Below are 26,593 nucleotides of genomic sequence, written 5' to 3' on the forward strand. Positions count from 1 at the left end.
CTCAGATTATTTTATGCCTTCTAAAGAGGCAAAACCCTGTGACAGCAGTTCTTTTCCTCACATCCCTTTTTTAGCAGAGACTGTTGAAAATTCACATTTGAAGTGTAGATTGAAAAAACAATTAACTGTGAAATAGATATTTAGCTCCTTTAATAAGCAAAACTATTGTCAACACATCCTGATAGACATTACTTTTAATAGTAACAATATTTTATCTCCAGGCAATCTCAAAGTTTAATTAAGTTATGTAAAAGAAAGTCACGTTTGTGCTTTCAGCAGTACTGTAGCTGGAAATTTGATGTCACAAATTCCTTATCTCTAAAATTGCAATCTGCCAAACTGCTGAATTCAGTGAGCACTTTGAGACCGCAGAGAGAACAAAAGCAACATAGAGAAACAGAGTAACATGGTTTTGTGTTTGAAATACCTGTAGATTGTATAAATTCTCATGTTAATCTGGTGCCGTGGAGCTTGAAATCCCACTGGGCCTTCAAAAAACTGGCATCTTATATCATCATTTTCATTATAATTAGAGTAATCTTATTATTTTCCTTCACAGTCATGCTGGTTTTGGATATGGGGTAGGGTTAATTTTTTCATAGCAGCCACTCTGGGGCTGTGCTCTGGATTTGTGCCGAGAACAGTGTCGATAATTCAGGGGTGTTTTTGTTATTGCTGAGCAGAGCTCACACATTCACAGCACCCAATGCAAGGCTTGAAGGGTCCAAGGCAACACCAGATTTGATTGGAATGTGCTAGATCACATTTATAGCTGCTCTTGCTGTTGAGCTGTTGACAGGCTCTGTGCTTGCCATGGGGCTTGCTGCCTCCTGTACATTAGTGCTTGTTGGGGGCTGGCTTTTTGCTGCCACTGCTTGCTGTACCACTTATCTTACTCTGCTGTGCCTGGGAACATTTTGATAACAGCAGTGTTTCTGTGTACTGGACAAACTGGAACTCCAGTGTGAACTCAAAGGGTCTGTGACCTGTGGATGAGTCCAGGCAGCAGCAGGACACTCCAAAGCATCCGTGTCCATGGAGAAGTTCAGAAGAAGGCAAGGAAGCCTCCAGCACTCAGTATTCCCAGGCAGGCTCCCATCCGAGTACAACTTCCAAGTCTTCCTTAAGGCCCTGTTGAAGAAATAGTTCTTGATTCTCTGAAGCCTTTCAATCTTACAAAACTGCTGGGCTGTAGGAAGGATTGCCTTTGGTCGCTGGTATGAGGAGTCAATGTGAGTCACTGCCCTGACAAAGCACCGGTGCTCAGAGGAGTGTAACACTGCAAAGAACTGCATCACAGCAGCAGCTGTCACCTCAGAGGGCAGTCTGGGCAGTGGCTGACTTGTCCCAGAGGACTGCATTTGGTCCCTGAGAGTGCAGTCAGCACCCCCTGTGCTGCCCTCTCCCCGAGGCACAGGCAGGTGTCCAGCAGGGCCCGGGCCCGGCCGGTCACGGTGGGGTGGGAGCTGATGGTCTCGTAGTCCGGCCGGGACAGCGTCTGCTGCGAGCGGAGCACGTCCAGCAGGTGGTTCAGGCGCCCCTCTGTCATGCAGCTCAGTATGCTCTGTCTCTGGCAGGTGAGGATTTGGCAGAAGTTTCCTTTGCAGCAAGGACCTGGAAACAAAAAGTGAAAAGGAAGTGGAAGGGGAAAAGGAAACAAAACGTGTTAAACTAGTATTATTTTCTTCTAGAAGTCTTTAGCAAGTGGTAACATCAACACCAGAAACATAAACTCAGTAGAGGAAGGAAGTGGGAAGAGTTAGTTTATTTGCATTCTATGTTCAAAACTAGTCCAAAGTATTTTCATCTTTTGTTTGAAACTCATGAAGATCAGATTACAGATCTTTCTAAAGACCATTAAGTGCTCAGTTTTTTAGGGGAGCAGATTTTCAGGTCTTTTGTGCTATTCACTGAGCATCTGTATCGAACCTCATGCAAAGCAGCTTGGCTTGACACAGATGAGAAAACTTTCTCCTGTCAAAAGTGGAAGGACAGACAACAGCTTAGGGTAGTGGGAGCATTTGAAACATAGCATGAAACTGGGAAAATGAATATACATCAAAGTCAAACTGATAAGAAAAGTTATACTCTTGGCAAAATGGTCGAGAGCTTTGGGTTCTGTCTCTTTTCACAAAGTGATTAGAACACTTAGTACTGACATCAGGGTTTTTAGTGTACAGGAGAAAATTAAGAACCAGAAGCCATGTTGCTTTGGAGAACATGCCTCTGTCATTCTGATTGTTGCTGTAGTGCTGTGTGATGAACTTTTCCTGCACGATCTAGTCTGTTGATTTATTCAGAAATTATGTCATCTATCAAGTGAATTGCCATGGAGAAGGCCAGCTAGGCTGAGAACTATCATAAGCCAGATTGCAAAAAGTTAGCAAAACCAGCTCCCAAAGGTTCACCCACAGGCAGAGTGAGGCTTCCCAAACCAGCAGCTGAGCCTTTCTGCCTCTGTTCTGTAGGGAGACCTGAGACCATGGGAGTAAGGGAATGGAGGGCACCCTGTCACCTGTTCCTGTGGTCAGTAGCTACTCTTGTAGAGGTATACAATGCACAGCTAAAGACTGCAAAACAAATAATCCCAGACTTAAACAACTAGTGTATTTCACACTCAATATGTGGTGTATATTTTGTATTTTTATTATGGTCTTTTCAGAACCATTCTCAGCCTCACAGTGATCCTGGAAAGAATGTTCTGGGCGATGACCCTGGAGCCAATGTTCTCAATGGTCATTTCCAAGACTTCTGGGAAGAGAGGAGCAGTTATACATAAATAGACTCGTGAGACATTTGTATCAAATTAGGAGCACCTATTACACTAAATACTTAAAAATGTGCACAAAATTTAGAAATATCTTAATATTTAGAAATATTTTAAACAATTTTATCACTAAGATCTGGCCAAGGCAAATATTGCCAGCTCAAGCTGGGAGTGGTGCCTCACCTGTCACTGCTTGTCCAGGGTGCACTGGCTGTGGGCTGTGCTGGAGAGCCAGCAGTGGGGCCACATCCTGACTGCTTTGTGTGTCTGCAGCTGAACCACGTAAAGGAATCTTCCTAAACAAGTGTGGTTTTCTACTCTCAGAGCCTGGATGATCTAGAAAAGGTTAAGATGAGCAAGATTAGACCCTTGAGTTGAACAACAACAAACCACTATACCTTTGTCACCCACTGCAGAAGACTGGTACTTAGGACTGACTTGAGAGTGCTTACTTATTACTGCCTGTTCTTCTGGCTCTTCGTTCTACACCATTATTCCTAGGAAGATTTTGGTGTATATTACTACACACACCAGACTTTTCCAAACTGCCTGCAGGAATTTGTTACTGAAGTCATGGAATGTTTTGTGCTGTGATGAGTCTGAGCTGTTGGTCAGAACTAAAGGGCTTGGAAATGCAGATGTTGCTACAAGTGAATTGATTTCCTGTGTCTCAACTTTTGTATCCAAAAGCATGGGAAGTACAGAAAATCACTTATTGACACAAATGTAAACATTTTGATAGGACAAATCCACATTGGAAAGATAAAGGAAGTTATTTACATGGGAATGGTGATTATCAGGAATCATTCACACGTTCCTGGCAACATAGTCTTTTTAAAACATATCTTCTTTTCTTAGCAAATTACAGAAAAAGCAGTTATTCCTGGTGGCACAAAGAGGTGGAATTCCCAGGAGGGACTTGTTCTGTCAAAACCAACACTCAATATTTGATGTGTGAGGGAAAGGCAGCTCTATATTTACAGCTCAGTATTCTAGAAAAAAATTAGCAAACCTAGCTTTTCTATCTATACATTTAATCAAAAAACATTGTGGTGTCTCTGGTTTCCTGCAGTGAACTCACACTTCAGACTATACCAGTAGAAGGCACAGCTTTACTCTGAGAAGGGACAATTTTACATGGAAAATAACATTTCTGTATTGAACAACTAGTAATAGTTATGCTTTTCTTATAATAGCTGGAGCTAAATATAGTTCAAGATAGACACCTTTTCTTGTTTTTGCATTCTGTGGGATAGTATTTGGCAGACCCATCTCAAGAATATTCTCTCTTCCTGCATTATTTCCACTGCTATCAAGTAGGCCAGTTGAGCTTGGCACTATGAAAGGAATTTTCTTGCTGATTAAGCGGTTGTTTTTTGGTGGACAGATGATCTGAAAGAGATCAAAATGGAGAAGAGTTACCTTCTTGGAAAGTTTTGTTCCAAACCCTTTTCTAAACAGGAGAGGTTCAGAACAAATCTGAAGTGGAAGATGTTGTTTTTGCAAGAGCCACGTCAGGGTTGGTTGCTGTGAACCAGGTAAAGCAGTGGGGTTTGTGGTTTGCCTGGGGGGAGTTACCCTGGGCAGGGACATTTTGCACTATGCATTGTGTTTGCACTGTGCACTGGCAGGGCTGTCAGGAGAGAGCAGCAGCTCCTGCAGACTCTCCTGCCTGTACTCACCTCTGAGTTGCAGGTGCCTGTCTGCAGGGTGTACGTGGCTGAGCCTTTGCAAGCATCAAGCGCTCTCTCCTGGCAGGAGAAAGCACAGGAACTCCAGTGAGGATGGATGGGGGTTGTTCAAGAACTTATACTGACAATGGATATTGATATTATACTCTAAGGTGTGCTCATATGTGCTAACAATGAATTGCACTGAGCAATTTTACATTTTAACACATGTCAGTGGGCATAGAAGCTGACACAAAATTCTACCCTCTTACTGTTTCTGGTGTTTCACATTTATTTTAAAACCCATTTTTGACTCACGCAGGAAAAGGTGAAAATAAGCCTATATTGAGAGAGATTGGGCTAGCTATAACATGTTTTCCTTCAAGGATCCAAACAGCACAGCCATGCTCTGTTAGTGTGCCAAACTGTCTGCAATAAGGGTGTGTCAATACTTGTAACTGTTTTCCCATTCCTACATCCACAGCAGATTGTTAAACTATTTTTTAGTTTTTATACTTCAACAGTTGTGAAGAATTTTCAAGAAACTTCAGTACCACTTTCACAGTAATTTTAGACTTATCAGTTTGAACAATAAATAGTGCTCTTCACTAATTCAGCAAATAGAAAAATTAAACCTTGCTCAAGGGCAACCAAAGCATTAGATTATGGAATATTTGGTAATAAACTTCAACAGTAGTAAAATTGACTTTGACTATAACTATGCCAGCTACTAAAACATTGATCAAGTCTGTTCTACAATCCCAGAATGTGATTGCAACAGGTAGAAATAATGCCTCACACAACACACCCAGGCCCAGCAATGAGACCGAGGGTGCAGCACGGGCTGTGTAACTGCAGGCACAGTCAGAAGGCTGCTCTGAGGGCTGCAGCTCATCCCCTGGTTCCCCACCACGACTGGCTCTGTTACCTGGGTAGGAGACAGCTCTGTTTGTGGCAGTCACGTTTGGGCCAGATTTCCCATGGCATTGTAGACACACATGGAGTTAGCTGTCCCTCAGCTGTTGGCCATTCCCAACCCATCCCTGTGGCATCAGAGAACCCTCTGAGACTGTAGGACAAGAACTGCCTTGTTCCTGAAAGCATGTCAATGTAGGAACAGTGCAGGGCACAGAACAGTGCTGATATGGTACTGCTGCAGCAGGTACAGACTGTCCAGGTTTGGAACTACTTGGTTTGGAACCAGTACACACAAAATTGTCCTTGGTTCTAGCCCTAATCTGAAGGACTTGAGGCTAATATTTGTTCTTACTCACATGGGTTTACCAGGCTGATGACAGGTGGTGACTGGAAAGAAGCTCTCATATTTTTAAAATAGCAGGTATCAATTGATTTATTTTCTAGAGAACCTCCCAATATATTTTCTACAGTTTCTAAATGAGCCTGGAGTGCCAAAGGGTATGCTCCAGCTCTCTGGTGCAGCCATTAAAGCAATCAACACAAGGCCTTTCCTGGGTTTGGATCACAAAGATTGTAATTGAACAAATCAAGTAAAATCCTTGTAGGAGAACGAAACTTAATTTTGCACTAACCTTTGCATCCATCAGACTGTAGATTGCTGTGGAAATTACCTCCTTATTTATACTAGTCAAAATTCCATTTAGAAGATCTACACATTCTGCAGGGGTAATAAAGCATTATAAATACCACATTGTGTATGAAAACATATATATATTTAGACATCAGCATGTTGCAACTAACTTCACTATTATATTGAGAAGATGTATGAACTAGACAAAATGAGTTTTAACACAACTTCCACCTCATACTTTTTCTTGGTTTCCTCTTTGACCTGATTTTAAAGAACGGTTCCAGTCACATGAAAATCATATTTTCTTAAAAGTTCACACAGATGTATGAACTTAATTGCAGAATGTTTACTCAGGACACAATAAATCCATCACAATAAAGCTATATGCAAATAGTTTCCTCAGCATTTCAACTTCAAAAGCCCTCAAATATCACAATTTTAACATTTCTCAGTAATCTTTTTAAAAACAGATGCTAAACATACCAATTCCACTAAAGTAGACAATGATAGCACACTTCAAAAGGAACTGGTTATGCATTGGAATTGAGAAATGCTTAGGGCAGTTTGATCTTTCTTAAGCTAGTGTAGATATATTAGATATGTGTATATATATGAACAATAATATCCCTTCCTGTATTTTTACGTTATACTAAACACAGTTTTGGAGACAAGTAAGGCAATTTATGGTGAGAAGTTTCAGTCAGAAGGAATATCTCAGGTACTCCGAGGGTCTAAAGCCCCCTCCCACCTCAGCTGTGCTGCATCTGGAGTGCTAAATAATGGTCCTGGAATGACCCTCTCCATCACAGATCTCACACAGAAAGCACATCCTCAATGTCACCTGCAGTCCGTGGTCTGTGAGCTGGATCCTGGTGCCAGCACAGAGCAATGAGGTGCAATAGTCTGTTCCTCTCAGGACAATTGCTTGGTATAAACTCTTCTGAAAGGCCAGGCCGGGAACTGCAGCAGATTCCTGTCAGAACCTCCAGCAGGGCTGTTTGACCTGCAGTTTAAAAGAAAATGTCACTGCAAAAAATATTAAAGACCTCAAAACTCTCTTTAAATTACATTCAGCATAAGTCATATTATGTATTTTAAAACAAAGACTGTTTTTCTTAAAGTAAAAATGTATTAACACTCTTTTACCATAACCTTTAACTGTAGCTATAGCTACTTATTGATTGGAACAGGATATTTCAGGATAAAGACTTCTGTCCAAACACTGAGTCATAAATTGGATATATAAACCTGCATTGTAAACTACATGCACAGACACCTCAGGAATACATGTGATTATTCTAAGCATAGTTTTGTAAAAAGCCTTACTCTTGCATTATAAGAACAGAACTCCTACTGTACAAAACCCCCAGCTGGAGCAGCCTCAAGGTGGCAGCCACAAGCTGTACACACATGGAGATACTGTTCTGGGCAGTGTTTTTCAGGGGTTCTCAGTGTGTAGAATGCAGGAGTCCTTCCATCAGTTTTGCCATGCAGAATGAAGCTTTCACTGATCTCCACTTGCACGAAACAGAGAGCATTCCTAGAGCCTTACACTTGCATCCTTACACAAAGAAAGTAAGGATGCTTCCTGAAGAGGATTCAGCATGAACTGACATTTCTTGATTGGTATTTAAAACTCATGGCAACTGTAAAAATTAGTCTTATGCCCATTCAATTACTACCTGTCACTTAATAACTGACAAAGGTGAAGTGGTATTCCTGCTCCCTACAGGCAAGCTGAAACCCAGCTCAGTGACACGGTGCCTCAGCAAGCACAGGGAGATGCTACAAATGGGGGAAGAGAGATCACTTCTTTGGAAACACTGAGGGTTTGTTGAGAAATCCTAATCTTTACATCCTGGAATGTGGAGCTTTGTGCTGTAAGAGAAGGCAAAGGGACATCTGAAAAGACAGTGCTGTTTGTATCATAATTTCCCTAAAATAAGGGAATTTGTGGACAAGATTTGGACAATACAAAGTCTGACATGAATAACAGAGAAAAATACCTTCAAAAGGTTTCTGTCTGCTTAGGCTCTCCCAACACATTATTCCAAAACTGAAATAAAAACCCAAAACAGTGGAAGACCACTCATTAGTTTGCAATCTGTATCTGTGTTCTCATTTCTAAGAGCAAGTTTATTGTTTTAAGAAAAAGGAGTTTTTCAAGACAGTCTATCCAAGGTCTGGCATTTTTACTGTTATGTCTGAAGATAAGTATTTTGGCAACATTGTAGAGTGTAGCCTGGACTAGGTATGACCTGCCCTTAAAATTCCATTCACCTGTAAATATCACCTTCCTGGGAAGGAAGGCCTCCTTCAAGGATTTCGGGAGGGAGGTACACTAAATCCTGGCAGCTCCTCTGATTCTGCAGGGCTGACCTCAGCTGCTGTTTCCTCCAGTTGGTTAGACCATAATCTGATATCTACAGAGAAAAAAATCATTTGAGTAACAGTCCATCAAGTCTTGGTACTAAATGTTGACTCTTCAGATAAATATATGCAGTTGGATTTTACATTAACAGATGAAAAGTTGAAGCTCCTACCTTGGCTCTGTACTGTCCATCCAGAAGCACATTGGAAGGTTTCAGGCTGCAGTGGCAGGAGGCAGGCTGGAGGCTGTGAAGGTGATGCAGCCCTTCAGCCACATCTGCCAGGATCCTCAGGAGTAAGGGACATGGAAGTTCTGGGTACAGCTGACGCTGAGTTACACAAAATACAGGGTTTGGTGTGAAATTGTTGCTATTTACGTTTTCATTTGACAACAAACAGAACCACCAAACAGAAGCACAATCCAGAAACTGAAGAACAGATTGTGACCATAATTTACATGCTGATTGTTCTTCGTTGGCTGATATTTTAATTAATTTTGCCACCCAGAAGATGACACCTTTTCTGTACCTCATGGATGAGCGAGTGCAGGGATCCATTGTCCATCCATCCAGTCACCAACCCCACGAGTCCATGGCATTGGTAAATCCCCAGGGGAGGCAGGAGACGTTCAGACTCACAACCTCTGACACCTGCTATATCCTGAAGCAGCAACTTCCACTCCCTGTAAAAAAGACCCAGTTAGAGGCAGGTGAGACTGAAGGGGGCTCCAGCTGGAGATGAGACACTGCAGGGTGTGGAAATGAGAGAGAACCATATGGTTGGTCACAAGGCAATATAATTCTACCAATAAACACGTATTATGTAATCTTCCAAACAATTCTAAGAAATTGAAGCAATCCCTCGTGTAGTGTGTTTTTGCAATATAAAGTGAAAGATCTCTGGATGCTTTAACATGGACATAAGAGTACAATTTGAAGTGGGATTGAAGTGTGAAGGCAGGAGAAAGCTTGTATTGTGTCCTTTTGCTGTAAGTGACATTCCCATTTCCCAGGAAATGATGTTCTTCCATGCACATCTCACTGCACTGTAATCCTGCCCATGTTTCCTACTCTCACCTGTACGTGCTGGTTTTGATTAAATTCAGCTGAGATCTCTTTAGGGACTTCCAGAAAGATAATCCCACACCATGCTGGGATTACTGATCAGGGTTTGTATACATGATTATAGTACACAATTAATTACTTCAGGAGTAAGCTCTACTTCTACCAAGAATTGTCCAAAGCCATTGTTTGTGAGTACAGGTGCCTCCAGGCTGGAGCTGTGCTGGGGTCAGACGGCCCCGGCCCCGCTGCAGGTCTGGGCTCCCCTGGGGGTCACTTGGCAGATCAGACACCCACCTCTCTGTAGTGTCCTGGCTGCTCAGCAGCTTCACAGAGATGGGAGTGTTCCAAGAGATGTGGAAGGCTTTGAGTGCAAAGCCTGAGCCTGTTCTGGTCACTGTAAAGCTTTCCAAATCTTCCTGGGCTATCACAGGCAGTGGATTGGCCATTTCTTGATGGAGGGAAAAAGCAGAAAAGAAAAATGTTCTAAGAACTACTTTTTGTCATTACTACCAAAGCACAGTGAAGTTGCACCACCCCTAATGCAAAAGCCTTCCTGTATAAAGACAGGAAAAATGCACTAATTGCCAAGGAGTGTCTGCACCTAACTTGCCATCTGAGGCTGCAAGGTGCTAATTAGTTGCTCATCATTTCCATCTGATGACTTTGAAATGTTAGGCCATTATTTATATTAAAAGGTGTGATTTTAAAGTGATACTGAATTTATGTGGACAACAAACTAGCATCTTACAGTTAGATTGAAAAGACAATTATTCAATAACATGTCAGCATGTTCTGCATCATTCTTGCATATCTTCTTTAATAAATCACATGTGAATGCAAAAGCAAGGTAAAAGGCAAATTTTCTGCTGTTGTAGACTGGCAGAATTCTGATAAATGGAGTTGTGTCTTTACAGCAGCCCCTAATTTGGCCAGTACAGTCCCTGTACAGCCCCTCTCCAGGCCAGCTGCACGTCTGAGACACTTTGCATGGCAACACACGTGGATTAGAGAGAACTTCTGCAAAGCATCACTGTCGGACCATGTGAGTACCAGTTTTAATTACATCTCTGAAGCTCCATTAGACTAGAGGTGACAAAAAGTCAGCGGTGAAGGAGGAAAACAGGCAATCTAAGAAAACACATGGCATAAAAGCATTGGTAAGGATCACTGCAGGGTCAGCAGTCAGTGGGTCACAACTCAAAGTGTAGCTCAGCAGACCTGGGCTAGAAAAGGAATGAGATGAGGGGACTCAAGTAACTGTGAAGGACTATTGAGTGTGAATTGTGCTCTACAAAAACAGTTCCTGGGATGCAGAAGGCCTGAAAGTCTTCTGACTTTGAGCAGAAGTGAAATAGAAACAAAAACCAGAAGATAAATTAGCCCCTGATCTTGGCTGAACTTGTGGTTCCTGACCAATTTACTTTCAGTTAACCTCAGTCTCTCCCTGCAGGCACATCCACAACCAGAGGGGTACTAACCTCAGTTTTGCACCCAACCATACTCAAAATGCAAATAAAAGCACAGCAGCTGATTTACCAGTTCAGCTTTGACAGCATTTCATTCTGATAGGAAAGCACAGTTGAACTTTTTGCCTTTTGTTACATTATTGTAGCTTAAAGCAATAACTGCCTTAGGTGCTTCTCTAAGGGCTTCCTTAAAGAATAAACCCAGTATGGTATGAGGCTGACAGAGAGTTTAACAGTTTCATAAAATTTGAAAGTATTCCTTTGAATGAAGATAAATTTCCAAATGAGCCATTTATCCCTTAAAGTTGCAAAGACAGACCACACAGATCTAACAATCTTAAATATAAAGGAGGTAATCAAAAGGTGTCAGCAGCAAAATTATGTCTCCTTTTTATTATATACAGCAATAAGTAATAATTTAAATGGCTAAAAGAATGTACTCAACTCCAAACACAGTGCAATGAAGTTGGAAGGTCTAATCACTGAATATGGAACTGTCAAGGAACTACAGATAACAAAGTCTCTCTGTAATCTCCAGATTGCAAGGTAACAAAGACATTTTTTCAATAGTTCTGCTCTTTTGAATGTTTTTTCTCCTAGATCCTTCTAAAATCTCACCATCAAATCCCCAAACCAGTATTCTGTAGGTGACCTATGCAAGGAACAGTTTAGTATTATTTCTTAGTAAGTCTGGGATAACTTTGCCATCCTGTCCCATCTGTGCAGGCAGGGGCATGAGGAAGACTCTATAAAGCTATTCATTTCAAGTTTCTAATTATAAAGTAATTTCTTAAAAATAACTCATAGCAAAGATATTTCCTTAGTACGAGAGAATCTCTATGTTAACATATATAGATGTCTCAGGAAAAGAAACTGGAAATAAAAATCAGCTTACCTCTGGAAAGAGAAGCATAAAAACTGTGGAAGGAGGGAGTGAAACTGTTGCAGGTGTGAGCCGGCTGGGAGCTGGACTCGAACAGCCCGAGCTGTGCTGCCGAGTCAGGGCTGTGCTGCTGTGCCTTCCCTCGGCTGTGCTGCTGTGCCTTCCCTTGGAGTCTGTGCTGCTGTGCCTTCCCTCGGCTGTGCTGCTGTGCCTTCCCTCGGCTGTGCTGCTGTGCCTTCCCTCGGCTGTGCTGCTGTGCCCTCCCTTGGAGCCTGTGGCTGCTTGCCTGTTCTGCTGGTGCCTTCCCTCGGCTGTGCTGCTGTGCTGCTTCCCTCTGTGCTGTGTGTGCTGCTGCTGTGCCTTCCCCGGCTGTGCTGCTGTGCCTGCTGTGCCTTGCCTCTTGGCTGTGCTGCTGTGCCTTCCCTCGGCTGTGCTGCTGTGCCTTCCCTTGCAGGCTGTGCTGCTGTGCCTTCCCTCGGCTGTGCTGCTGTGCCTTCCCTCGGAGGCTGTGTTGATGTGCCTTCCCTTGCAGGCTGTGCTGCTGTGCCTTCCCTCGGTGTTTCCTGGTTCAGACTAACTCTGTAGTGACCGCACACGAGCGCGATCACACACGCAGGGCTGGGAGAGCCGCTTTTCCCTCAAGGAGCAATGGCAGGAGGAAAGAGCTGGCAGGGAAAAGCGCCGAAAGCTGGCAGGGAAAAGCGCCGTGTTGGATCCAGCCAGGCTGGAAAGGGCAGGGCTGCACACACCGGTGCTGAGCTCTGCCCTGGGTCAGGCTGACAGCACAAGGAAAACACCCTCAAACTCTTTAAACCGAGTGGATCTCAAAACAGGAAATAAGTGCCGGGTTTCTGTAGGTGTGGGCACAGGGGCGAGGGGGAGTCACAGAAATCTGGCTGTGCAAGAGCCCTGCTGGAGGGGGGTTCTGGTGAGAGTCAGGGTGCCCTCATCACGAGAGGGGCAGTGGCACGCTGGGCACACCAGAAATGCAGGCAGGGAAGGGAGAGCAGTCACCACACCTCAGGAGTCAGGAATGGTGGAACTGCAGCTGAAATACCAGAGTCAACTTTAGGGCCCTCAGTTCAAAGCAAATGTGGACAGACTGAAGAGGATGCAGCAGAGCCACCGAGGTGGGGCCCTGGAGCACAGACCTGCCAACCAGGGGCTGAGTGAGCCAGTCCTGCCTAGGCAGGGGCAGGAGGCCGAGGGGATATCAACTGGAATACCTAGGCCAGGTATGAAGAGAGACAAATTCTCTCCATAGTGGCAGATAACCACCAGTGGCACAGGCAGATGTCTCTGATTCAGAGGTTCGAGCCAGATGCTAAAAAAACCATTCACTGGTGGGTAATGCAGTACTGGAATGGGCCACTCAGGCTGCAGAGTCTCCATCCTTTAAAAGGTTCTTTAGAGTTTGCTAGACAAACCATGGCTGACCTGACCCAGCACTGCTGGTAGCCCTGCTTTGAGCAGGAGGCTGGGCTACAAAATGCCAAAAGTCCAGTGTATTTTTAATTTTGTGAAAACTCTATAAGGCCTAATTGTGTCCCTGCTGGGCCCCCAACATGTACCTTCCCACTGAAGGTTGGTGGGACTGCTGGGTGCAGGGTGGGGACTTTAGGAAAGAGCAGTCCTTTCAGCTGACCACACTTATGCAAACTTTCTGCTCCGGGAAGATTTTCTATTTATAGAGGCTGACATAAAACCAGTGTCAGTGAATGAAATTCTGTCCACACACTTCTGTTGGTTTTGGATCAAATCCTAACCCCCCTCCACAGGGAAGGAAGGAGCAGCAAGGCAGTTGCCTAATCCTCCTGTGACCATGGGAAATTCCCTTTCATCATGGAATCCTGTGGCTGGTGCTGTGTGGCCCCAGAGGGGGCACTGCAGGGGAAGTGTGCAGGGGGTTGTTGCTGACAGCTCTGACCAGCATCAGCTTTCCCTGCCCAGCACACCCCTCCAAAAGTGAAACCACTCTGGGGGAGCAGTAGCAGCAAAGGTTAAAATAGTGGGCTGGAACAGTCCTAGAGAAGGCTGGAAGTATGTCAAGTTGTTTTGTTGTGCCACAGGATCCCCCTCCCCTTGGCTTTATCCACACCACATTAATTTTTGTCCATAGCTTACACTTCCCTAAAAAGTCCATTAAAAATGTTTTGCCCTGTATAAAGAATCAGCCTGTCAGGCTCAGACTGAATCACAACTGTTCAAAAGCCTTTCAGCTAATTAAAGGAAGTTCTTCAGGGGAGTTTGTAGACGAGTTTTAAGGAATTTTACAGAAATTCTTTGACACTTAAAGTAGTTTTAGGTACTTCTGTATTTGTAGACATGCTGGGGAAACAGAGTAGAACAATCCTGTATTTGTTTACTTCTTTCAACTATTGTTTTCAGCTTAAAAAAACCCCTTCAGTATAAAACTATAAAGCTTAATTTTAATCCATAATTAGAGAAACCAGAAATATACAGGCCAAGCAATGCAGGTCTGAACTAATTAAACATAATTATTATTGAACATGTTAATTAAAAAACCCCAGTATTTTACCTATACATAATTTATCCAGAGAAGTTTAAAGCCTCTCTCATAATACGGAAACTTATAAATAACAGGCAAGGAAAAACCTCTTTAGGCTCCCACAAGGATTGTCTTGTGCAGTAATTAGACAGTTAAGAAAACAAAAGTTTAGTTTGACAGTGACACAGACTGAACCCAGTTACAATCAAATTCAGCACAAAATGGAGGTTTTAGAGGCAGCATTAAAGGACCCCAGCATTAGACAAAGCCTTAACAGAGCGAGTGTGCACAGTGAGAGAATGACACAGGAGCAGGAGACCAAAGCATTAGGATGACCCAAATACCAAAGCCTCTGATGCATGATCAGTAAACACTACAATATTTCAGCATAGTTCCCAGCATCATGTCTCAATCTGGTTATTCCAGTTAAGCATCTGTGCAGGATAACTTTGGCAGAGAGGTTGGTTCAAAGGTGCCACTTTCTTTGGCATCTTGTCTGGGTTAGGAGGCCTTACCAGGAGCTGATGTTAGGATGCTGTAGGATTCACATCTGTGGGTTACAAACGCTGTGGAGTTCATCTTCACAAAGCCTAACTGTAGTGCACGAGTGCAGCCAGTGATATGATCACCTTGCTCTAGGAGATAGGACTCCAAACTCCAGTACCTGCCCACTGTAAGGGGATACTTTAAAATACAACAAAATTATGGTGTCCATTTTCCATTTTATGGATTTGCAGTTGAACTAAGGCTTCCTTTTCTTTTGTCTTATATTTTCTTTTCTGTTTCTTCAAATGCCCATGCCATGCTATTTTGGAAAATATTGCTAACGTTCATCTTGTCATTAGTGAGATGACTAACCAGGAGTATCACAGCTTCTGGCCCTGGGCAGTTTCCATATGGTGAGTGGTGCCAAGCACCTCTGCTAATTAAACTGTGCCAAAGAAAGTTGTTAATTCTTTATCCAACTGTTTGAATAGTGAAATCTTAAATGGGTATCACATAACAATTCATGTCAGTGGGAACAAGATGAAGAACTCTTAGACTGCAGAGAGCTTAGTGGATCATACTTGTTTAAAGTGCCCTAGTCCTCATCCCAAGTGGTTGTGATCTGTTTTGGAACACAATGAACTAAACAGTACTAAGACAGGGTGGAGCAATGTTAAACCTCCAGGTCCATCAATTATGTCCCTGCAGATAAATAGTTCTAGTGAGCTAATGCTGAAATGTCAGAGGCCTGGATTGTGAGACCTTGTGTGAATGTGTGACACAGGCAGGAGATTATAAGGAGCTTTCAAAGCCTTTACACACACCAAGCAAAGCTCAAGCTCTTCTAGGCAAAAGAACACAGTGAGCACTCTCTCCTTGCTCCCCTAAAGACACCTGCTCCAAGGTGAGAAAAAGTGCAGCCTTAGTCACCAAATCCCCAAAAGAAGTTCTTCCTATAAAACAGCATAACATGAATAACTTTACCAATGCCATGCCTGTCTCCTGGATTTTTCCACTGGAAAGCAGACAAATTTTTAATTGGCTTGATCCTGAGTGCTGTGTTTTCTCTACCTGGCAATTCTGAAGTATGAAAATATGCATCTGAGTACAAATAATCAAAAATGAGTTTTAAAAAAAGTCTGATCTAAAATCAATTCTGTTTTTTGGTTGTGGGACTGGTTTGGGTTAATTTGTTTGGGGTTTTTTTTGTTGTTGTTTTCAATGTTGCAACAACACGTAGGTGAAAGGCACCTGAAAGCTACAGATTTCTCCGGATTTCCTGTAAGTGTTGGGATAATCAAGCCTGCTTGTAGGCCACTTGCACTTAGTGCCAGAGACAGACTTCTGAATTACTGCAGTGAACGTCAGTGAACTCTCAGTCATCCAGGAAAACACTCTGCTTGTGGTGAAAGATATTCTTTGAATTTGGTCATTAGCATACTGAACTGGAATTCAGTCCAAGGCTGCTGGAGAGGAGCACTTCCTTCTCTTCCATGGAAAGCAGCCAGCTAACACAGAGGATGGAAAAAGTGGAGGATTTACCTTGGTTTCCCAGCAGTTTTTCCCACCACAAATCTCATAACCCTTTGCTGATCAAAAGAGCCTTTGTCAACCTTAGAAATTTTAGCTGGGCAAGAATCCATGAATTGCACAAGTGATGTGAACAGACAGCACCTAAAAAAATGAAAGGAGGTATTTCTGTACCAAAAGAATCTGCTTATGGAACTTCAATCCTGTTCAAAATTTATTAATAAAGTAGTTTCAACAGATCTTGCAGTAATTAAGGGGCTAAGTACAAGTTTCAGCTTTCATTTAGAGGTTGCCAAATCAAACCCATGTGGAACTATTCATTAAAGCCCCAGGAGTTTGGAAGACAACTGAGAAGAACACAAGGCATTGTTTATTACACATAGTCTCATCAAAAGCTTATTAATTTGAGCATCTGAGTTTTTGAATGTTTGGGATGGCAACGTTGCAAACAAGCTCCTCAAAGGAGGCCAAACATGGCAGTTCTTTGACTTTTGCTGGGCATTACTTCCAGTACATTTTCTAATGGCTTGGTGCATGGAGATCACAGTAATTGTCACTGTGACAGTGATGAGAGAACAGGGGCACACAGCAAGAGAGACATGCAGGCAGTGTCCAAACAGGCTGGAGAGCCCAAGTGCTGTCTGCCCTCAGGAGTGTGATCCTGTTTGCTGGCTTTCTTTAGAAATCAGCATTTCATCTGTAGCCAAGACACTTGAGCCAAAATATAATATTCCAATGGTTTAAGAAAATGTTGCAACAATGCAGCATAATCTTCTTTTGGGATTGATATTCTTCTTCACTTGTCAATGATCTATCCATTTTTATACAGGCAAATGAACATCACTGAAAAATAAACTGTTCTAATAATACCACTGTACCTACTTGATTGATTTTTGCTTTTTAAGGCTGAAAGTAGCAGAGTGGCACAAGGGAGAACAGCCTGTACTGGGTGGACTTTGTTCTGCTGTGTCCTTTCCAGGAAGTGGCAACAGAAAGAAACCTGTTACAAATTCCCCAATTGTACTGCAAGAGACAAAAAATACCAGGGCTTGTCCATGTCCTGAAGTGACACTTCCTCTCAGCTTCAGCAGTGCAGCAAAGTGGAGTCCTTGGTAGATAAGCCTTAGGAAAAACCTCTGCTGGGCCTGTCAGTCCAGTTTGACTTCAGTTTTCACACACAGCTTCAGCAGATAACCCTAATTCTGATTATCTAACAGGGTTTTCTAAATATTTTTTCCCTGCCCCACAACATTATGAGGAAATTGGGGTCAGATGGAAGTCCTGAGCAAAGAGGCAAGTCTGAGGGCAAACCCACCCACCAAGGTTCCAGGCTGGACCCAAACACAGCGACAGAACTGCTCGGAGAGGAAACATTGCTGGGGGGCTGAGCTTAAAGGCAGTTCTGGGCAGACAGCACGTGGGTGGAGGTCCCACATGATGCTGATGGGGACAATTTTGGTGCTCTCAGGGCACTGACAGAAGGTAAATTCCCATGGTCATAGCTTATTTCCCTTATAAGAAGGCCCTTTGAAAGTACTGTGTATGTATTAAAGGGTTTCATGTAGATTTTCTAGGCTATAATGAATATTTAATCTGTACTTTTTCAGCAGTCTTTGGTGGGATCTGTTTCTGAACATCTACATTAATCTTAAAAAGAATAATTTTAATAGCTTTGCATGCTACAATGCTACTTTCTTGCAGTCCTCATTAGCTATTTTCCAAAGCTGTAGAATTTAATATTCCTACTGTTCCAAACGAGTCTGTAATTTTAATGCTTTAAGTGCTGTCTCCTTCTCTTTTTGGTGATAAACCTAAAATAAGCATATTTTGACACATTAGTGATTAAGTTTTGTTTCTTTTAGCACAGGGAATGTTTCACAGTCATTGCCAGTTTCATGTCTGTGTTATCCTTCTGGAGAAAACAGTTGGGATTTATTTAGAGGAACTTCATCAGGAGGTGGAAAACCACCAGGAAAGTATCAAAGAAAACCAGTTTCTGTAAATATTTTCTGTGAGTTACCTTCTTCCCAAACTAGGAGTTCACTCCTTGCAGGCTGCTGGGGACCAGAAGGTGATGGCTTTGTTCCTGTGCAGGAGTGGGTTGGTCAGTGTGTCCAATCCCCAAGCCATGCCCAGAGTCAGGAGTGAGGATGGTGTTTGGAAACCACAGCCGTGGCTGTTCCCAAAGGCTGTCCAGGTGTCAGTGCTGGCTGGCAGGGGGAGGAGGATTCCCCTGTCCAGGAAGCTCCTGTGCAGTCCCAGGACCACTCCCAGGTGCCTCCTGACTGCCACTGGGCTTGTGGTGCTGGAAGCAAAGATCCCTGGACAGGATGAGTAGAATGAAATGATAACAAATGTGTTAAAAATAAATTAATCTTGTCATGTGACAATACCACCTTCCATACCATTTGAGAGGTTGCTGCTCTTTGTCTGCCAAGAAAATACCAGGCATACTTTGAAAAATCAGTGTAGATGCTGAATGTCAAAGCCAACAATACTGTGGTTCATGAGCTCACCTGTGCTAGTCCAAGCATTCAAATCTGAGACATTTTTAAAGCCCCCGGGTTCACGATGCTGTATCCAAAGAATAAAAGGCATTAAAGGAAATCTTTTTTTTATTTTACCTTCTTGTGCCTTGACATAATTTAACTTTGTCCAGCAACCACATTACTACTATTTCTCTCTCATGCTTTCAGTATTGTTTCTTTTCTGGTATTTCATAAGTGGAATTTTCAGGGAAATTTGTGTAGCCTGACTTGCAAAACATCCGCTTTCATTCTGAGCACGTGGAAGCTAATTTTGGTTTCACTTTAGAGGGAAAACTGTCCCTTTCAGCATGAGGTAACATAATTGCTTTTCCTTTTTTCTGTTTATAAGCTTAATCTCAAGATACTTATAACTGTTGCATATGTAAGGTGGAAAGTAAGGAAATTGCAGTTTAAAAAACCAGGGTGGGAAACTATTGATTTGTTTGTAACCCTGAAGCAGTTCCTGTGTTGAGAGCAGTGTCTTCCCTGCTGGGCTGGGCTGTGCAGATGCTGTTTTCTCTTGCTACCATTTCCATATGTTTGCTTTCTCTCCCCTTGTTTTCCCTCCTTGCCTGGGAGGATTGTGAGCTGTGGCTCAAACAAGGCTGATCTGCATTTATAGTTCTTAGCACAGAAAAGTTCTGGTCATAGATCAGAGACAGTCAATACAACAGTGCTGAAAAAGTAGGTATAAAATGGAATGATGGAGAGATACAAAGAGGAAGGCACTCCCAGAAATAGTGCTAAACCAGTGACATTTGTGGGGGAATGGGAGTGACATGGCCCTTCACAAATGTTAAGCAGACATGAAGCTGATGAGGGGGGAGTTTACAGGAAAATCTAAGAAAGTAGTTGTTGGAGAGAATTGCCATTTATTAGATTTGTCAGGGTTAGATTTATTAGATTTGTAGGGTTTCACAGTGGGTTGTAGAAGATCTAATATCCTTGTCCTCTAATCTGAGAGTAAATGTGAAAGACATGATTGATGCCAAAAAATGGTGGAAGGTTAAAAAGCAATACAGAAGAGAATCAGGTGGTTTGTTTGCTGGGCTTGTTCTTGTAAAATGCTATTTTCATAAAGGTAGGGCTGAAGTTAGTGCATCATGTGGCAAAAAAATGTGAGCTTGCCTAGACAATAAGACTTATCCTGAAAGGCAATACCTTCAAAACTGAAATGAGGGCGAGGGAGACAGAAATAGGGTGATGTTTATATAGAGAGCACCAGCAAGGTAGAAATCCACACACAGCTCGAGCACAACTCTGAAAAGAATGTCAAAAAATTGAAAAGAGAAAAGAATATTGAAAAACTGGAAAGGGCAAAGAATAGTTTGCCAGAAAACTTTAGGGTTGGCAAAAACACCTCACAGCAAGACACTGAAGAATGTTGTATGCTTCATTTATCAAAAAGAGAAAAAGAAGTGGCTTCTTTAGAGGTTTGAAGTTCTTCCATGAGAAAGGAAAATGGGACTTTTACAGAAAAAGCAAGGATGTGAAGAAAAGCCTGAGACAGAAACAGAGTGTGAAATAGAGGCACAGCTTTTTAACACTGTGACTGACCCCAGGACTCTGCTTCTCTGCTAAAACTGTCACCACTGTGGCTGTTGCTGCAGCCAGGCCTGTGTGAGGGGACAGCAGTGCAGCACAGACACAGTGGGCAGTGTCCAGTGTCCAGTGCTCCACTGTGCCAGTGTTCAGGTGCTCCAGTGTCCCAGTGTTCCAGTGTCCCAGTGTTCCAATGTTCCAGTGTCCCAGTGTCCCAGTGTCCCAGTGTTCCAATGTTCCAGTGTCCCAGTGTCCCAGTGTTCCAATGTTCCAGTGTCCCAGTGCTCCAGTGTCCCAGTGTTCCAGTGTCCCAGTGTCCCAGTGTTCCAATGTTCCAGTGTCCCAGTGTCCCAGTGTTCCAATGTTCCAGTGTCCCAGTGCTCCAGTGTCCCAGTGCTCCAAAGTTCCAGTGGGCAGTGTCCAGTGCTCCAGTACTCCAGTGCTCCAGTACTCCAGTACTCCAGGGCCACTCCAGCCTTGCTCACTGGCCTTGGAGACTACAACTGCACTCCTGAGATGAACACTTTGAAAACTCTTTTTACTCCTGTTATCAACTGAATTGGATGTCACTGGAGTAATAAATGAGTAATAACTTGCCCTTGGTGCCAGACAGCCTGGTGCTCCTGGCTGGGGGTTTGTGAAGGTGGCTGCTCCACCTGGTGTCACCACCAGGGTCGGTGTGAGGTCACCCAGCTTTGCTCTGTGCCAGCTTTAACTCTTTGGGAACAGAGGAGAGTGCAGTAATGCTGGACCATGGCAGGGGCCAGACCCAAATTCCTTACATGTGCAATATGTGCTCCCTTGGAGGACTGAGTGGGAAGAGAAGGGGTAGTTGTGGCAGGGAAGGGGAAGGACACCATTTTCCATGTTGCCTCTGTGACTTGGCAGAATTTGTGGTTGCTCAACACTTCATTAAGATCAAACCAAGAGGCTTGTGACTGCTTATACTGCCATTTGTGTTCTCATGTGATCAAGTGAAGTCACAAGCTGAAAACAAGCACCCTGTTTTTCCAGTTTCTGTTGCTTTCCCTTGTCACATGGATGGTGTGGAGCATCGTGTCCAGGGATGATGTCTTTTACATGTCTTTTACAATTGGTTGATATTCTTCTGATCCAGCAAAGGAAAGGGAAAGAGTCATTTTGTGATTAAAGAATAGGGCTTGAAATTGTTATTCTCCCTGACATTGGTGCCTCTGCCACAGATGTCATGTGTGTCTGTTGGCACATCACCCAGTGGCTTTTGCCTCAAGTTCTTTCCCAGTAAATTAACAGAAATATTTTTATGAGGGTAGTTCAAGGTTTGTTTAATGCTAATATTATCCTTGATAACCAGGGAAAGCATTCCAAGTAAGTTGTGGTATCTTCATGCCAGTGACTTCAAAAATGACCTTCTGCTGTTTGAAGCCCTCCCCTTTATCAGTAAAGAGGGGAATGCTCTTACCTTGAGGTAAGAATACTTGTTTTTGAAAAAACTTGTTTTATCTTATCTGGAAGAGTACTGACAGCAGGTTTATGAGCAAAACAAGTAGGAAGGAGCACCAGTTGTGCAGCAGAGGTCGCTGCTGCATTATTTGAACAAACTTTGCTGATAGGCCTCACCAAAAGGGTTTCTAATTCACAGTAAATATTGGGATTTCGGTGAAATTAACATTTCCCTGGAATTGTTATTTCTTTGAAACAGAGAAAAATCCCAAGATGAGCTACATATACAGAGCTTGTACTCCCAGGATTCTGCAGCTGTTGGAAAAACTTCATCTCGACCCTTTCCCAGCCTGGTAGGAAGCTCTCACAGACAGACAGAACAGCTTTTCCCATGTCATATCTTTCACTACTAACACCCACATAATCGACAAGGGTCACTTTTAGAGATGCCAGACCCGGTTTGTGTCTGTTTGTGCCCTAAAACAGGGCACCCAGAAGGTTCAGGCCCCCAGTCCCACAGTGGAGATCCTCAGGCAGGTGCCCTGTGGGGCTGGTGGTGTGCCCAGAGTGGGGCTGGTCTGCCCCTGACCTGCAGGTCGAGGTCCTGCTGAGGAACCAGGGGTGTCCTGCAGAGCCCCAGGGCCTGAGCCTGGAGCAGGACAGGGCACAGCACTGGGGTTTGTCCATGGGGCAGCTCTGCTTTGGACACAGGGGTCTGGAGCACAGCCAGGACTGCCACGGAGCTGAACAGCTGGGAAGGGAGAGGATGGAAAAGAGACCAAATCCTGGAGTGCTGCAGGCAGGAATTCAGGTAGACTGTCTTGGATTTGATGGAAATTTGTCATATCTCAGGAGGTTGAATTAGGTTTAATTCAGAAGCATTTTCAGATGTAGCCAAACTACCTCTCCTAGCACCAGGTCTCTCTGTTCCCAAGCATAATCCTATAAGAACATGGCACAGGGCCAAGGAAGAAGAGTTTTGTTACCCGTCCTTTTTTCCCAGAAAGCAATGCAAAAAAAATTACAACCAGAATTAGGGTTATGGGAAACCTTAGTGGCAAAAGCTCACTGAAATGAAAGGGGGTGTATAGAATAAAGGGTTCACAAACAGCAGCAGCAGTGTCCAAGCCACTTCTGACCAGTATTTACACAGAGACTATTTCCAATCACAACTGGGCCAGGTTAGAATTACAGTAAATTTCTGAGCTTCATTTCACAGTGCTGTACATTCTGGCTCCAATCTAGTGGGTTATTTAAGTGTGTCCCTAATCTGCCTAAGGAGAGCTGTAGAATTCAGGAGGTGTGTTGGGAGATCAAGACTTGAGCTCTCAAGTCAAGGCCAAATCTGCTCTGGGACTTCCTGCACCCCTTGCTCAGTCCACCAAGCAAGACTTTCTTCATGTGATTCTATTAACAACTGGCTAATGGAATCACATCTTTAGGCCATATTTTTCAACAGGAACTTCTGGATTTTCAGATCCTTATCTCTTCTTTTCAATAGAGGTCACAAGCTTTCTCTTTGAGCTAACAGTTTGCAGCTCTGTTTGGCATTGTGAGTCCTCAGGCTCTCTGAAAAGCCAGTCTGACTTATTTATCAAATGAGTTACCAGCACAGATGGATAAAAGTGCAAACACAAACCTCTAACAAATGTGGATCTGCCCATACCAGGGGCAGTTCTGCAGTGGATACAGAGGGGAAGCCTCCAGTCTTTATGGATCTTGCTAAATTCAGTTCTAGCTGGACATTGTTGAAGCAGGATTGAATGTGGATTACATCATCAGTTTACATGTGGAGCTTGTGTAACTCTTTCCTGGAACTTCACCAGGTTTTAGAAAGTAGATTTTTATATATTATGCTCACACATAAGTGTTGGCATGAGGAAAAAATTCCTACAGTTAATAAATAAAATCAGGATGTCCCAGGAAATCTTAATACTCTTCCAGAGTGATTTTGGCACTTGTCCCTGGCCTTAAAAGTCCTTTATATTGTTCCATTATAGTCTGTTCTGTTCCTAATTATTTAAGAAACTGAACACCTTGGATAAATTCCCACCTGATGCTCTGGGGAAGGGACTGTGGAGACCTTTATGTAACTGTCCTTCAGCTGGGAAAGACAGAAACCATTGGCAGCACAGGCTGGAGAGAGCAATCACAGAGTAAGTTTTAATCAAGGATGGGAATAAGTGCAAGAATGTGCTGGTGTTTTGGAGTGGCTTGCACTAGAGATGTGCTGCAGTCATGCTTCAGTCAGCCAGGAGTGTCTGGGCCAGATTAAGTGTTCAGTTGTCTGCAATACTGACAGTGCAAAGCAACAGAGATGAGATTTTTTAGAAGCATCCAGTGGACCTGTGTGCTTTTGGAAACTTTACCCAGAAGCTTCTGTGTGTAGGGACAATTTGAGCTATAAAAGATGATTAGTGATTTAAAAACAAAAAACCAAACTAAAACATTGCTTTAATATTTTAGTTAGCTCTTAAGTAAAGCAAAAAATGTGAGCTATTTCTTGAGTCAACAGTTGTTCTTGCCAAAGCCTACAGCGAACACTCGGTCAGGAGTGGTGCCTCACCCTCATGACCCCTAACCATGCTGAAACACAGCTTTGAAACCTCCTGCTCCCTTCACTCTGGTGTTTTCCTGGTTGTCCACCCTCCTTCTGATCATTCCCCTCGGTGTATTTTCGGTAGTTATTCCAAATCCTTTCTCCAGCTTTCTGTACGTGGGAGGCCCAAATGCTTCTTTTCTGCCCCATTTTTTGGCTATGATTCACATATAAAATCATCACCATCCCTTGTTGAGGACTAAGAAAACTACCTTTTTATTTTTATATTCTATCCAGAAGAGAGCCTTAGCAAAAAGTTACAGTTGTGAATAATTTAACCATGTGCTACATTCAGCCTGGCTGAACAGAATAATTGAGGTTGAACACCTAGTCCAACTGCCCTTGTTTAAAGCAGGGTCAGCTAGAGCAGGTTGCCCAGGACCATGAGCAGTTGGGTTTTAAATGTGTGCAGGAATGGTCTGCAAACACTATTCCAGCATTCACCTTTACAGCAAAAGCAGGGCTCAGCTTCCTCCCCCCTTCTGCAAGTCATTTTATCCAAGTTCCTGTGGAGATCATTGTCCCTCTTGTCAAAGAGCTCCCTTTGTGTTCAGACTTGGTCTCCAGGTTCTCTGCTATTCTTGCTGCAGGACAAGTACCATAGCTGAGCCTTCACCAGGACTCATTCTGCAACTGAATTCTCATCCGGAGGTATTTTCTTCCTTTTCCCTGATAAAAGTTGTCTCAGCAATCCAGAAGGGTTTATGGAAGGGTATTTATTTTAAAGTCTTTCCAGCCTGCTGTGTTGGCTCATCCCTTTTCATGGTTCTCTCTCCTAGCTCCTCACTCTGTCCTGTCAGTGCCCAATGCCTGCTTCGGTAAAAGTGCAAAGCGCAGAGCGAAGAACCAAACCAAGAAGCTGTGGTTTTACAGCACTGCATCCTGCCCTGTCTGTTCCTCACAGAGCTCTGCAGCAGCCTTTTGCATTTCAAAATTCCTTATCATGCCCCAGCCCCTCCCTGGCTGGAATGAGCAATCCTAATTCTTTCAGTCATTGTGGGTGTTACAGTATTCTCACTTTCCCTTTTCTATGGACTGTACTTTATTTTCTGTATATTTATTATGTAGAAACAGCATGTGGCTTGGTTCTTGAAACTGGGAATAAATCACTGATACATCTTCTGGTTTCTGGGTGGACTCTGGGAAGGATCTGAAGGCAGCTTTAAGAAACTGTAGGAAATTATGGTGTGGAATTCTCGGGGTGAAGGTTGGTACATTGTTCCACTGTTCTTTGTTCTGCAGTAAGCACACTGTGACTATTCCAGGTTATTACTGATGCCATCTAGAGCAGAACTGACCTTTACATTCCTGCTGGGACTTTGTGGGGTTTTACTTTGAAACCAGTATATACTTAAGCCCTTGTGGTATCCTGTGCACATCATAGGGGATGGAAGAAGCTGGCACTGGCCTGTGAGTGAGATCATTTGTGTATTTAACATCCCACATCTATGGCACGACCTATAGGCACTAAGAACAAACTACATCTATAGGCACATTTATTTAAGCTTCTTTGGACAGGTTTAATGTCAGTTTGCCTGTTGTCTACAAAGTGCTACATACTTAGAATATGGGCTAGAAGGAATTTTTAAGCCCAGGTAGTGAATCTGTGGCTTCCAGAATATCTACAGCTTCCAGAATCCATTTCCCTGTCCTGTTTGTGGACAAAGCCCCGAGCAGAAAGGTGGCTCTGAGAGCAGGTCAGGAGCAGTGAGGCAGCAAGGGGAGAGCAAGGGGCTGAAATGAAGATCCTGGGCAGAGCCTCAGGGGAGGGAAATCAGGACCTGCTGGTGCTCTCGGGGTCCTGACACGTTCCAGCAGGTAGAAAAGAACTTGCACAACAAAGATTTTGCTTTTGTAAATGGCAGTCCTATGTTTAGCAACGTTCTAAAAACAATGTGAGTGCAGCATTAGCTGAGAGATCAGAAGCAGATCTGGACCAGGGTGCCAGAAAAGCTTTGTACAAGGGGGATTTTTTATTTAGAATGTTCCAAGGACACATGGGTTTGGAATGCTTTGGAACAAGAAAGCCAAGTCATTTTTCTGGGTGGTGGTTTTGTGTTTTGTGGGTTTTTTTTTCCTTTCCTCCAGTTATCTAACACTGTCCTGGGTAGGTGAACTTAAATTACCCTTTTCAGTATCTAAATTTCTGAAGGAAGGTTTTTTTCTCTGCATTTCTTTTTTCCACATATCTACATTTTTATAAGTATG

The 26,593-nt window shown here is 43.3% G+C and overlaps 2 protein-coding genes across 2 annotated transcripts in view; one reads left to right on the forward strand and one right to left on the reverse strand.

Moving 5' to 3' along the window:
- Positions 1–26,593, forward strand: part of OSGIN1 (oxidative stress induced growth inhibitor 1) — a 58,927-nt gene that overhangs the window by 9,596 nt on the left and 22,738 nt on the right. The window contains exon 2 of the mRNA XM_018082401.2: positions 10,335–10,462. Within this exon, the coding sequence (XP_017937890.2) occupies positions 10,335–10,462 (128 nt within the window). The remainder of the gene's footprint in view (positions 1–10,334; positions 10,463–26,593) is intronic.
- LOC115308023 (receptor-interacting serine/threonine-protein kinase 2-like) lies at positions 234–11,874 on the reverse strand. The gene is made up of 12 exons (XM_029965199.1): positions 11,782–11,874; positions 9,715–9,868; positions 8,885–9,038; positions 8,530–8,685; positions 8,267–8,409; positions 7,993–8,042; positions 6,828–6,989; positions 5,988–6,073; positions 4,450–4,518; positions 3,994–4,159; positions 2,951–3,103; positions 234–1,614 (listed from the first exon to the last, which is right to left on the reverse strand). Exons 2-12 carry the CDS (start codon positions 9,864–9,866, stop codon positions 1,310–1,312), a joined length of 1,596 nt encoding a protein of 531 aa, XP_029821059.1. The 5' UTR covers positions 9,867–9,868; positions 11,782–11,874; the 3' UTR covers positions 234–1,309.

Source organism: Manacus vitellinus, unplaced genomic scaffold (assembly GCF_001715985.3).
Source record: "Manacus vitellinus isolate BGI_N305 unplaced genomic scaffold, ASM171598v3 scaffold_10_pilon, whole genome shotgun sequence".
NCBI classification, from domain to species: Eukaryota; Metazoa; Chordata; class Aves; order Passeriformes; family Pipridae; genus Manacus; species Manacus vitellinus.

What these genes read in the sequence shown, in the direction of transcription:
- LOC115308023 (XM_029965199.1), bottom strand. Translation starts at nt 9,866, where the DNA reads ATGGCCAATCCACTGCCTGTGATAGCCCAGGAAGATTTGGAAAGCTTT. An exon ending in AGCCAGGACACTACAGAGAG is followed by an intron (nt 9,039 to 9,714) that starts GTGGGTGTCTGA and finishes TCTTTTTTACAG; the next exon opens with GGAGTGGAAGTTGCTGCTTC. An exon ending in CAGGAAGGTGATATTTACAG is followed by an intron (nt 8,043 to 8,266) that starts GTGAATGGAATT and finishes TTTTTATTTCAG; the next exon opens with TTTTGGAATAATGTGTTGGG.